This window comes from Emys orbicularis, chromosome 2, assembly GCF_028017835.1.
Source record: "Emys orbicularis isolate rEmyOrb1 chromosome 2, rEmyOrb1.hap1, whole genome shotgun sequence".
Classification (NCBI taxonomy): domain Eukaryota; kingdom Metazoa; phylum Chordata; order Testudines; family Emydidae; genus Emys; species Emys orbicularis.
In genome coordinates, this window is record NC_088684.1 from 49,915,472 (window position 1) to 49,928,796 (window position 13,325).

At 43.4% G+C, this 13,325-nt stretch overlaps 1 protein-coding gene across 2 annotated transcripts in view; it reads right to left on the reverse strand.

Annotated features, from left to right (window-relative positions):
- RALYL (RALY RNA binding protein like) overlaps positions 1-13,325 on the reverse strand; it is a 289,807-nt gene that overhangs the window by 25,131 nt on the left and 251,351 nt on the right. For both annotated transcript variants that reach the window (XM_065398747.1, XM_065398748.1), the window contains 2 exons: positions 7,780-7,827; positions 1,794-1,957 (listed from right to left, as the gene is read on the reverse strand). In XM_065398747.1, coding sequence (XP_065254819.1) covers positions 1,794-1,957; positions 7,780-7,827 — 212 coding nt within the window. The remainder of the gene's footprint in view (positions 1-1,793; positions 1,958-7,779; positions 7,828-13,325) is intronic.

Here is a 13,325-nt window from a genome sequence, read left to right on the forward strand (position 1 = left end):
TTACCCTTTTCACCTCCCACCTCCTTCTGGATCTCAGTGGGGGAAAGTGGACTTAACAACTAGGAGATGCCCCTAGCCTGACCCTCCTCACAATGCTGGATACACGAGGTGCTGGTTGCATACAGGAATTGTTCTGGACACTGTAGTGGTAGTGGGGAGTAGAACCCCAGGAAGGAGCAGAAGAAGGAGGGCAGTCTCACAGTGGTTGACATGGATGGGTCATGGTATTTGAGCAATCAAGGATGAACAGTTTGGAGACAGAAATTGAGAAGTTCTGCTCTTCCTATCCACCACCTCATGCTGTCCTTGCACAATCACTCCAATTACTCTGCACGCCCATCTCAGGCTGGGGCAATGCCTGTGGCTTGTTGCTGTACCCCATCATTGCCCAGCACTTCTCTCTGGTTTTATTACAGAAGGCCCAGAATCTGTAGAACATACATTTTCCTGTTAACATGACTGGTTTCTACCATTACCTGTCTCCAGTGGTTCTGTCCTGTACAAGGAACTACACCTGTTCTGTGAGAGACAGTGAGTGTGCCCTGCCCTGTCCTGTTTATGCTTTTACACACAAGGACACCATAGTGGCAAAACGGGTATTTCTTTGTAAGCCTCTGTGTCTAGCACCCGGGAATGTATTTTTGCAAACTCCACCACACCGGGATGGGGCTGTTCAAGCAGGGAAAACCCAGTATGTTATCTCATTATTATGATGTCATGTTTGTAAGCCTTTTCCTGTTTTACTTTCCAGTCATGTGTACTGTTGCTGAATTCATGTTTTTTTCCTCTCTAGGGGCGCTGTTAAGTGGTGTCCAGATCTGCTAAGAGGATCTTTCTCTAGGCCCCTCCATGCCGCCTAGTGCCTGACTCTCATCCCCTTTTTCCTCTTCTTCCATTGAAATTACAGGGGGATTTATCACTCCACAGGAGGGGTAGGGAGAGATAGATGGGTGCTGAAGAGACATGTGGAGGTAAGGGAATTTCCCAGGTCATGTTTTGGGAGGGGATGATGATGAGGGAAGTGGGTCAAGTCTATTTTTCTTAGTTAAGTCCCTGATCTAAGTGCAACTAACAGACTACTTTGAATATTCTCTGAATGCCCAGCCCTGCTTTGTGCACCCTCTTGAACACTAACAAGACACTAATGATATCAATGAGAACAGGACTGGGCTTGTAATTCCCACTGAAATCCGTGGGAGATGGATTGGGCCTCAAACTGTCTACAACAAAATACTTGATAATGTTGCTTAATTACAGCCTATTTCCTTCATGTATAGCAGGTGCATGAGCTTCCCGTCAATGGAGGTTTTTAAGAACAGGCTAGACAAACACCTGTCAGGGATGGTCTAGGCATACTTAATCCTGCCTCATTGTGGGGTGACCTCTTGAGGTCCTTTCCAGTCCCTACATTTCTATGATTCTATGAGATGCCAAGGAGATCTCATGGCATTGAAAGTTCAAACAAGCCACTTTTGAGGTAAAGGAAGATGAACATTAGACAAGTGTCAACATTACAAATCAGGGTAATTTTTAAATGATCTGTAACTGAAATGCCATTGAATAGATTTCCTCCAAACTTTGGAGAAATGTTTTCCTTGACTTTCAGAGTAAGTCTGGCAATTTTCAAAGCCAAAGCAATTTTCCAAGCCAAAGTAATAAAGGGACTAAAACAAGGAGCTGCAATGGAAGATGGTAACAACCTCAACCAGAGTAACCATCATGATAATAGTTACAAAGAGTTTCCCCTTATTAAAGCCAGTTCCAAGATAAGCAAACTGATATAAGCAACTTACATTTGGATCCTGAAGAAGATGCCCCACTAGACGTTGATCGCGATCCCCCTTTCATGGAAAAAACCCCTTTCCCTCTACGAGTTGCTGTCATGGCCACACGAGGGCGCTTCAATGGTATCACTGCACGAGGTGGTGGTGGGACACGACCATGGTAATCAAACAATCTGAGAAAAAATGAGAACAGTTTTACAAATGCTGAGATGTGGTTTCATGTCCTGGTGATCCTGTCAACTAAATTTTCATGTTATTTTAGAGAAAATTTCTCTTTGAAATCAATCACTTCATATCACAGTCAAATTAGATTTCAAGGACCTCTGCACATTAAGTGCCATATTTGGATTTCAGTCACAGCCCACTGTGCATAGCTCTCAGATTTTGTGTAATTTAAATGAGGGATGCTTTATGGAGCTCTGTTATTTGCATCATGGAAAATCCATCTCCTGCTCTCTGCAGATCCACAGCATTTCATTGCGCACAAATAACTGCTGCACATTTTGTCGTGATGACATTTTGGCTACTTTATTACATGAATGGGTTTGGATTTTAGTTTTCCAACTCCAGACTGCACATACATTAAAGAGGATGAACAGTCCTAAGACCAAACATTGCCATAAAGAAATATAGTGCAACAGTGTCATGCTGCCAAATGATGGATTTCACCACCCATGCAATTGCGTAAGGGACATTTCACTGAGAGAGGTGTGCATCCTTCAGAGGAAGGCATTAAAAAAGTGGAACTTGTCCAAGACAGAGTGACATGTAATTGTATTCTTTTTAATAAAAGATGGAACACTTTGGAACCACCAAAACTCCTAGGACTACTTTAACGGATGCCCCTGGTGTGGGCCCTCTGCATTATGGCAACTATGAATTCAAAAAACTCCCATTTAAGTAAATGAAAATACTCCCTAAGTCCCCACAATGGAGTGTTCCACAACTAAATTCCTTGAATCCTAAATACAGTGGATCAATACCAATTCACTAATCTGTGCACAAGTCAGGGAACAAGGGGAAAGAGATAAAAAGGTGACAGAAAGCCTAGGAAACGCATATAGAACATAAAAGCTGTGGGCTTGGGAGGGGATAAAAACCTGGAAGATCTGGGTAAGGAGATTTCACCATCTCATTTATATTAACTTGCCCCTTCTTGCAAGTACCCTTGCAGTTTTATGGTGATCAGTTTCTGTGGGTGGGAAGGGGCAGCAAGGGATGGTGATGAGTGGACACCAAACCACAGAAGGTCTGAGGTTTCCTGAGCACTGTAATGCCCCGGGCAGGGTTTTGGGGCTAGCTGCTGATGCTGCTAGGGGAGCCAGGCTGCCAAGGGCCTAGAGGGAGACAAAGGGAGTGGTCAGGAGGTGGAATGGAGGCATAATTTACAAATAGTGCTGGTCTCTGGTGGATTTCAGCATATATATAGGTTCTTTGTGCTGAACTTCCTTCCTGTTCCTCCGGGAGGTGAACACCAAATCCGACGGAACATTGAGGAGGAAAATATGCTAATAAAAACTCAGTTTCCAGTCCTCTGTGCAGAAATAGCAGGGAAAGAAATTTGCTCTCTGTGTGCAGTGCTGCTCTATAGTCCCTTCAAACTTTAGTGATATCTAACAATAATATTTATATATTGCTTTATTTTCAGAGCAACCCTGACACATCTCCTGTGACTGAGCTAGGTAAATATGTGGAAATAGAGGCACAGACAGAATAAGGACTTGCTCAGGGTCAAATATCAAATCAGAACCAGACCCAGAATTAGAACTTAGGTCTCCTAATGTATGTTCTGCCTGATACATGCCTAATCCACAGGACCAGAGTGCCTTTACTTGTCTAAGTCTTAATTCCACAGTCATTTAATCCTGCTGTGTCATATTCTCTTATTACAACCCTGTGCCACATGCATTACAATGGTTCCATGGCTGGAGTCCTTCAACTTAAGGTGAATATTCAATTCCCAACACAGTTAACTAACTGTGTATTCAGTTCATCACAGTTCAACACTATTTTCTACTGTACATATGGTATGCTTTATTATCAATAGGGCCCTACCAAATTCACAGTCCATTTAGATCAGTTTCATGGCCAGACAGTTTTAAAATTGGTCAATTTAATGTTTTCAGCTGTTTACATCTGAAATTTCATGGTGTTGTAACCATGGGGGTCCTAACCCAAAAGATACGCAGAAGTGGGTCTGATCTCCCCCCGTCGCACTCCCCTAGAGCTGCCATGAAAAGGAAGGACAAGCCCTGTCCCTTCCCAGCCCAGCAGGGACTCACAGCTAGGAGCCCCTGGTTGGGGTGCTCCAAGGAGCCGGGGGATATCAGACCCACTTCCACAAACCTCCTCCAGCTGCAGGAACCTCCAGGGCTGGGCAGGGAGCTTCCTGCAGCAGGGGGAGGCACTCAGAGGTGGGTCTTATCTCCCTCCCCAAAACTGCTATGCAAAGGAAGGACAAGTCCTGTCCCTCCCCAGCCCAGCAGAGACTCACAGCTAGGAGCCCCCTGACCGGGGTGCTCCCAGCAGCAGGGGGATATCGGACTCACCTCCACAAGTCTCCTCCAGCTGCAGAACCTCCAGGGCTGGAGCTTCCTGCAGCAGGGAGAGGCACTCCAAGGTGGGTCTGATCTCCCCCAGAAAGTGAGAGCGGCCGTGCAAGGGCAGGGGGAGGACAAGTCCTCTCCCTTCTCAGCCCAGCTAGGACTTGCAGCTAGGAGCCCCCTGGCTGGGGCACTCCCAGCAGCAAGGAAGAGATCAGATTTCACGGGGAAGGGCTTATTTCATGGTCTGTGACACAATTTTCACCGCCATGAAATTGGTAGGGCCCTAATTATAAATCATATGATTTGCCATATTGGATCCAACCAGTGCGCCACTATCCTGACAGATGGTGACCAGTACACAAAGTTTCAACAGAGGTGTAAGATATCCTGTAGTGGGCCATTCTAGAATTACCTGTCCACATTGGAATTTTCTACCTAACCTCCGACAGTTAGTATTTGGATGTGACACAGAGGCTCTTTGGCAAAGGATCCCCCTGTTCTTTGCAAACAACTCTCACCTCAGACCTGACAAACTCACTACATCAAACATGTCTTGCAGGACATTTATCCATAAAGATTAAGGTCTACAGAAAGCTAACTTGTCAAGATTCATAATCATTGTGACAGGTATGTATGGGTAATATTTAAGGAAGAATGTAATTATATTGAACATATGCTTTATGGACTTGGAGTAAAAGATAGTCACCAGAAGATCATATGTCTAGCTGATGGCCCATTCAAGGGAGTTGCCCTGCCCTGGTTAGCCGGTGATGTAATGCAAGGCTCAGTTGTCTAGCCTTGCTCAATCCCAAGACTATGAATGGAAAACCATCAGAGACAACCACAAACAACTGAAACCCCTTGAAGGTAAATGAAGGAACATTACAACATATAATCACCCTATGAATAAAGATAAAAGACTCTTTTGGTATCACATAGGGTGGAGAAAGGCACCCTGTATCCTTTCACTGAGGACACATCTTGGGGAGCAGAGATGTTCTCATGAAAAATTGGATCCTGGCTCCTGTGAAGCTGGCCAGCTCTGTAACAGACTGAACTTTGGAGTGGAAAAGCTATTATTAGATAAGAAAGGCAACTCCTAATAAGAGTAGACCCAGCTTTGCTTTTTATGATTTTGTTTTGTATCATGACCATTTGTTTCCACCACTCTCTCGTTTCTAGTTAGCTCTCCATTCTTTTTTAAATATGCCTTTTATTAAAAGTGGTGATTGTTATACAGGAGTGGGATTTAAGTTTAAACTGGAGTACACAGCTCCTCTGGGGGCAAAGGATCTGGGATTTCTGTGAGTAACCAGTGTCAGGGACTGGATACCATAGGGGAATGAATCAAAGGGATTTAGGTACACCTGTTGTTAACCTGCAAGGCAAAGACAGGATTGGAATAGCCCAGAGGAGAGCACTTTAGTGGCTAATAGCCTGGTTGTGTTAGGAAGCTAACTCCAGCCACCACAGGCAAGACCATAGACTGTCTTCTTGCTCTTGTATTAAGAGAAATAGTAAATAGGAGTGCCCAGTTCTACACCATGCTTTCTCTCTCTACTACTCGCTATTTTGTATACCTCTATCAAATTCCCTCTCATTCATCTTTTCTCTAAATTACACACTCCCAATCTTTTCAATCTGTCTTCATATGTAATTTATTTCTTATCTCCAATCATTCTTGTTGCCCTTTTATTACACCTAGATTACTGAATCCTAAGGTAGGTTGTAGAGTTGCAGAACTCACATAACTTTCATGCTTGGGGAGAATCAGTCACAAAAAAGTACTTTTTGAAATGCTTGTACCATCATAGCAACTCTGATCAAGAAATTCAGAGCAAGAAACCAGGGAATGTGAAAACACCACGAATTAACCTCTCTTAGGACAAGGTCACTATACTATTACCAGGGTCTGATAAACTGGGAGTATGATGAGGTGCTGGCTCGCAGTTCCAGGTGTCCACCATCTTCAGTGCTGTCTGAGACGTTAGGGTCATTGAGTAAGGCAGTGTTTCCCAAACTTGGGACGCCGCTTATGTAGGGAAAGCCCCTGGCGGGCTGGACCGGTTTGTTTACCTGCCGCGTCCGCAGGTCCGGCCGATCACGGCTCCCATTGGCCATGTTTCGCTGCTCCAGGCCAATGGGAGCTGCTGGAAGTGGTGTGGGCTGGGGGACGTACTGGCCACTGCTTCCAGCAGCTCCCATTGGCCTGAAGCGGCGAAACATGGTCAATGGGAGCCATGATTGGCCGGACCTGCGGACGCGGCAGGTAAACAAACCGGCCCGGCCCGCCAGGGGCTTTCCCTACACAAGCGGCGTCCCAAGTTTGGGAAATACTGGAGTAAGGGATGCAAAACAAATGGCCACAAAGGAACCAGCACAGGTGGCCTATTGGATGAAAATTTCTTTGTTTCTAAAATGCTTCCAAGTGTAGATTTACAGGACACATTATCCCTTCATTTGTTTTCTCCCTAAAATTTCAGGGCCCAATTCTGTCCCTGCTATTTTCCCTTTGCCCTGGATAAAGGGGTTCCCCTGCTGGCGTAGTGCTGGCAGAGCAGCCCCACGCTACCCTCCTCTGCAGCCCCAGTGTAGGCGTGTGCTGGAGGCAGGCTTATAAATAGGAGGGAAGAGGTGTGGTGAAAGAGCACTGTGCTCTGGCTATTGTGGGCCCCAGAGTGTCCAACGGGCAGCTATTCTAGGTAGCACTTGGAGTAACACTTGGTGCTGCTCTGACTCACACCAAGGGATGGGAAGACCCTGAATCAAGAAAGAATTTGGAGGGAACAAAGGTGGCATTAAGCCCTCCCCACTCACTGTTGGTCTGTTCTTCGTGCAAGGTGCTGTAAAAAAATGGCCCTCCTCTGTTCTGCATATCCTATCTGAATCTATACTGCTGCAATTGCCGCAAAATAGTGTATGCAAATGATTACATGATAGCAAATCTATTCAGCTTTCTAAAGAGAGGCCTGAAAGAACATATTTCTCAGGAGACATTTCACAAATATAAACATCAAGACAAACACTTTCTCAAACCCTCATACTTAAAGAACTTCCACATCTACAATGTATCCCAGTGAAATCACACTGGCGAAGAACTCTGCAGGGATAAGAAACCACAGACTTTTCTTTTTATATCCTTTAATTTTTCTGTAAAGGAAAAGCTCAAAAAAGGGCCTTCAGAGAGTCAGGACACCAACAGAACTGCTTAACGTGAAGAAATGGGAGGACACGGGGAGTGGGGGGATGAATCTTCAAGGTTTTCTGTAAATCTCATCCTAAATTGAGTCTATTCCTAGAGAGTTTTTTCTCGAATATGCAATAAAGATAATTAAATATGAATATTGTGTAAAATTAAAACCAAAACCCTCTCTAAGTTAATTATGTGACAGCATTATAAATAAATAGTGAAAACTGTGTAGGATCTGTAGAAATAAAACCACACGTACCGATTGTAGAAATCATCTCTGTAGTAATCATAATCAAAGACATAACCTCTGTGGAAAGAACACAAAAAGCAATAATGAACTGGCATATAGAAAAATTACTTTCATTAAAATATTTGTGGTATTATTGTAATACTAATTTATTTTCACAGTCAAAAACATTTGAAGACTGTTTCCAGCCTCCCACATTTATATAATTGTTTATGCATGAAAAGGATTTAGCAAGGTTATTTCTAAATCTGATATGATGCCATTTTGCATACTACTATGCTGTTGTAGATTTGGGAATGTGAATTATTATTAACAGCCCCTACACATAGCAATGAAAGAAGCTGGCAGCACATATGGAAAGAAATTAATACAGCATAACAGCTCCGTGATTAGATGACTATTAGAATAATTCTTAGGGCTCAAATGAGGCAAGGACTCCAAATCTGTGGCCTTCCTCTTCCCTCTTTCTGTGTCCATCTAGGTCAGTGGTCCCCAACGCGGTGCCCAGCAGGGGAGAGAAGCCGCGGCCCCGCGCCTGCCGGGGACAGAGAACTCTGGGGCTGCAGGCTTCAGGCGCCAGTGTTCTCTGTCCTCGCGGCTTCTCTCCGGCTTCTCTCTTCTCTCTGGATTAATATATTATGTAATATTAAATATGATGTTTTTCTTATTATTTAATGTACAAATACAAAATAAGCCTTGAAAAATTGTTGGCGCCCACCACACTCTTCTGAAAACATGAATGTGCTACTGGCCACAAAAAGGTTGGGGACCACTGATCTAGGTTATCCAGTGTCCTGGGAAGGTCAGAAAACAAGTAGGAGAGTCAAAAAGTCCTGTAATTAAGAACAGGCAGGGGATGAAAACATTTGACCCATGAGAATATGAGATGGTGGGACTGTTGCTGCCTGACCCTTCTAACTGAAAAAACCCTAAACATATACAAGGAGAAAGAAAAGCGATTCTAGGAAAACAGATGATGTATCTTACAAACACTAACTTCTCCCTGAGGTTTGTTTTCATGCCATTCCTTTAGGTTTTGAAAGGGAAATACAAGCCACTTTGAGAGAGATGGGAAGAAACTGTCTGGAGGCATACTGAGTAAGGAGACATCAAGGGAAATAAATGCAGGTGGGAACTGGAAAGGCCTAGAGAACAACCATGTTTGATACGAGAAGTGCAAAGTCAATTTAGCATGGTCATTCCTGAGTATCCCAGTCACAATAATCACCTCTTGCCACTGTAGCGAGTGTCAGTAATGAAGTCTATCACAGTGGCCAGAAAAAAGAAGACCGAGGAGCTGGTAAAAGGTCTGCACACAACAAAATGAGCTGCAGAGGATTTTTTACTCTCCCAGCTACTGCAGGTAGTCGGTCAAGGTCAGGGAAAACAAAACATACATTGCTTCAGCCGCCTGAGAGGATAAACTATTGCAAGTAAGTAGGGGTGAATCTCATTATAAAATGAGCCAGGAGAGCAGGAATAAAAGGGAAGAAGAAACAGAAATTATTAAAGGAAAAAAATAGAAGATTTAGACAAGAAACTAGAAAAGAAAAAGGAGAGATGGCAGGATTTAGAAATGATGAAGAAACAGAAGAAAATGTGTGCAGAAAAAAACAACAATGGAAACACACAACAGTAGGTGTTTTATAAGGGATGGCTCTTCCCCATGGTAGGATGTGTTTTGGACATATTATTGTACCTGGTCCTCGTTGCTGCTAATGACACCTAGCAAAGGGCTAGACTCCATCCTCCCCTCCTCCCTCTTCTTTCATTTTGCCACTGAAAAGGGGGATAATGGCAGGAGAAGGAGGAGGAGGAGGAAACAAAGGGGGGAAATAAAATGAAAGCCTGAAACAATGAAAACCGAAACCCAAAACATGCCAGGAGCTCATGCCATGAATTATTCACTCAACCCAAAGGAAAGACCATACATGAGGACTCCACAGTTCCCCTGTGCAATACAGGGCCAAGTTCCAAGGAGTGTCCCTCTGTGAGGCAGCTACAGGCCAGGCGAAAGAGGGTGTGTGATGAAGACAGAGGCTCCATGAGCAGAACTTGTGCACTGGCCAAAAGCCACATAAAAAGGAGAGCTCAGCAAGCCACAGCAGGGGCCATAATCTAACTGTAAAAGCACCCCACAACCTGAATATGGGTTGAGGGTAGATTTTCTTCTCCCTAGCTCTTGTGACAGATTTCTGTGCAAATTTATTCAGGCTTTGTACAGAGACCCAGGCCCCACCTTTTACCCATTGTTAGGCAAAACAGCAGCTGTTGGTTTTGCTACTGAACGCCAAGATGTCATCATTATTTACAATACAGCTAATGCATATACTTTTAATATGTTTTTCAAGTACTTTGCTGTGGGTAGGGATCATATTGTTTAAGCTCTCCTTTGCAATTAAAGCAAACTACCTTGTAAGGCCTTGGAATAGCTTTTCTAAATGGAACCACCATCTTTTATTTTGTCTTTCAGTCTCTAGCCATTCTACACGATTAAGAGCACATGGAAATCAGAGGTAGCAAAGCTATTGTTTTATTTACAGCCATTCTCTAGCATAACATTTTAATTGACTACATGATTAGCAGCTAAAATAAGTCTGAAATTAATATTTAATTGCATTGTGGTTTTATGTGGAGGACAGAAGATAATTTAATATGAGAGAGAGAAGGGGTGGGGGAGGGAGTATAAATTTAATTTAAAAGGCCTGTCCAAAACATCAAGAAAACCTGTCACTTGGGGGGAAATTTACTTTACCTGCATAAAGACCAGATAACTGGGTTTTACATGGATGAAGTGCAGTGGAGCTGATGTGGCAAAATCCACTCCCACAAACCAAGGCTAAGGCAAAGATTTGCATTTCTGCTCCCCTGAGGCAGTTGTTGCTCTAGACTATGGGGATGGACTAGTGGCTGCAGTCCCTCCATACTACTTGTGTGGGATGTGATGGGTACTGACTTCTCAGAAATATAGACAGTTTTTGGACCTGGTCAGAAAATTTCCAGTGACATGTCTCGTCTATTGGAAAATATTGATTTGTCAAAATCAAAACATTTTGCAAGAACGTCTTGATTTTATTGAATCTTCTACTGGAAACCAGGCAAAGGGACCTGCCTGGTTTCTTACCAACTTCCTTACCTCATGGGCTGCTGCAGAGCCCTAAAAGCCCTGGGAGCCCCAGGTCAAGCCAAGACTGTCAGAGCTTCTGGTTTCTTGGTAACCTGCCAGGCAGGGCTGGGATCCTCATCAATTTCATTTGGAAGATGCCAAAAGGGGAATGTTGTTCTGTTTTTTTTAAATGAAAATTGCAGACTCCTCCCATTCCATGGGAAATTTCAAAATTGTGAGTTTTCATTCTGATGTGGAACAAATTGTTTTGAAATTTTGGAATTTCCATTGGAATGGGAATTCCAGGTTCTGACCTAGATGGTATGGGCTCTGCCTGGTTCTTCTTTTCCTACATCCATCACCACCATCCACTCTAGCATAGAGAAACCTGCATGGGCTCACTGCCAGTGACGCACCTTTGCATTGCCCTATCATGTGACTAAGGCCCTGATCTAGCACAGCACTTAAGCCTATCCTTTACTTTAAGCATGCAAGACTTCAGTGGGCTACTTCATATGCTTAAAGTTAAGGATAGGCTTAAGAGCTTTGCTGGATTGGTGTAGAGGGTACCTTGAGCTGGCACTTCACACCTATGTGAATTTCAGCCAGACAGAATTCCTCATATTGTTTTAAATACTCTTTAAATGTTGGCATCTAAAGATATGGTTTATTTCAATTTAGTGAGTAATCTGAGATGATCATTCATGTCTGTGCCTTTCGGAAAACTGGTTTTACGCAACAAATCAACAATCTGAAAATTCCATTCCTTTGCTCTGTTCCATAGTCAGATGACCATTGGGCTTGAAATGAAATCTTAATCCCCATGTCTCTGGGTTTGTAAACAGAGAGCTCAATATTCCATTCTTTACACAGTGCCCCAAATCTGCAGATGTATAGAGCAACTATTTTGGAATTTCAAAATTATATAAAAATAATTAAATTGCTAATTTTTGTTGGTGATTGCCTGAGCTCTTAGTTTTGCTGTTTTTTTTTTTAAACTTGTTTAATTATATCAAAAGATTTTTATACTGTCACACTCTGGTCTTACTGCCCCAAATACCACGTTGGTTGTAATAATCTTTTATTGGGTCCAAAATTTCAACAACTGCAGTAAAATCAGAGAGAAAGAGGGAGTAAAATTTTTTCTCTAGTTTTAATCTTCATCCTGAGAAACACCAGCAGGTGACTTAAGAAGTCGATGCGTTCTCAAAAATATCTCTAAAATGAGGGTAGATAAATGCATCTGGAAAGATATCGGTTACTGACAATAGTTTCTTTAAGGCTCAGTCCTACTGAGGTGCCTGCCCTGCATTCTTACAAGTGACCAAGTCTCCTCAATTCCTCCTGAAGTAAGAGTGAGGTAAGAAGGAAGCCCTACCTCTTGCAGGATCAACTCCCCTGTACATTCCATTTGATAGGCTACCCAGGGTTACCTATTTCCATGTCAAGACTGTTTTGTGTATTGTGAGTGAAATTCACCCTAAAATAGAAGGCTCATTCAAGGCCCTTCATGCTAACTAAATCCTACAGCAATGGTGTATGGAGAAGGGCCCAAGTGCAGCATCTGTACAGGAAGTCTCTGCACACCCTGCATGTTGCTGAAGGAGGTTCTACACTGGTAGCAGCAGATAAGCAGAGAAGGGCCATTGGGATGGAGCAAAGGAGGCCATTTGATCCACACATCTGGCAACTGAATAGCTGCAATCACTGGCATCCCGGGTATAGGCAATTGCAGATGCTCCTTCACTCCATAGGCTGGAACAGTAGAGATGGAGAGGCTACAATGCAGCTCTTTGGGCAATCCCCAGAAGGAGGAATGAATTGTGTTTTACACACACACACACACACACACACACACACACACACACACACACACACACACACACACACACACACACACACACACACACACACACACACACACACACCAACCTGTGATTAGTTTCCTGCAGAAAGCTTGTTTAACTGAGTCTTTCTACAGGAAACTATGAATGCCATATTATTAAATCCCATGTATTAAAAACGTATAGTAGCAATACAGTTACCCAAAAATGTCTATGGCACTTTAGGAGTGACATCTATGTGCTATCATCCTCTGTTCTTTGTGGGACATTTCTGGGCACAGACTTAGTCTGCTATCCCATCTCAGAAATGGGGCTCCTCAGCTCACCTGCCCTTAGCCCAAGGACTAGCACTGACCCCCCAAAATATTCAGCTACTTAAACACACCCCTGTCACAGAACTCTGCCCCAAACATGTGAAGCTTCTGATATACAGTGTAAAGCTACTCTCAGGGGCACACAGAAACTGTGAAGCATAAAACACACACTTTGTCCACAGTCTAACACATTAATGCTCTTTTCCTTAATCACATATTGCTCAGGAGAGTACGGATCAGACAAAAGAATAAACGTCATAAACTGCTATGTCCTCATCAGCTTGCCCTTCTTTT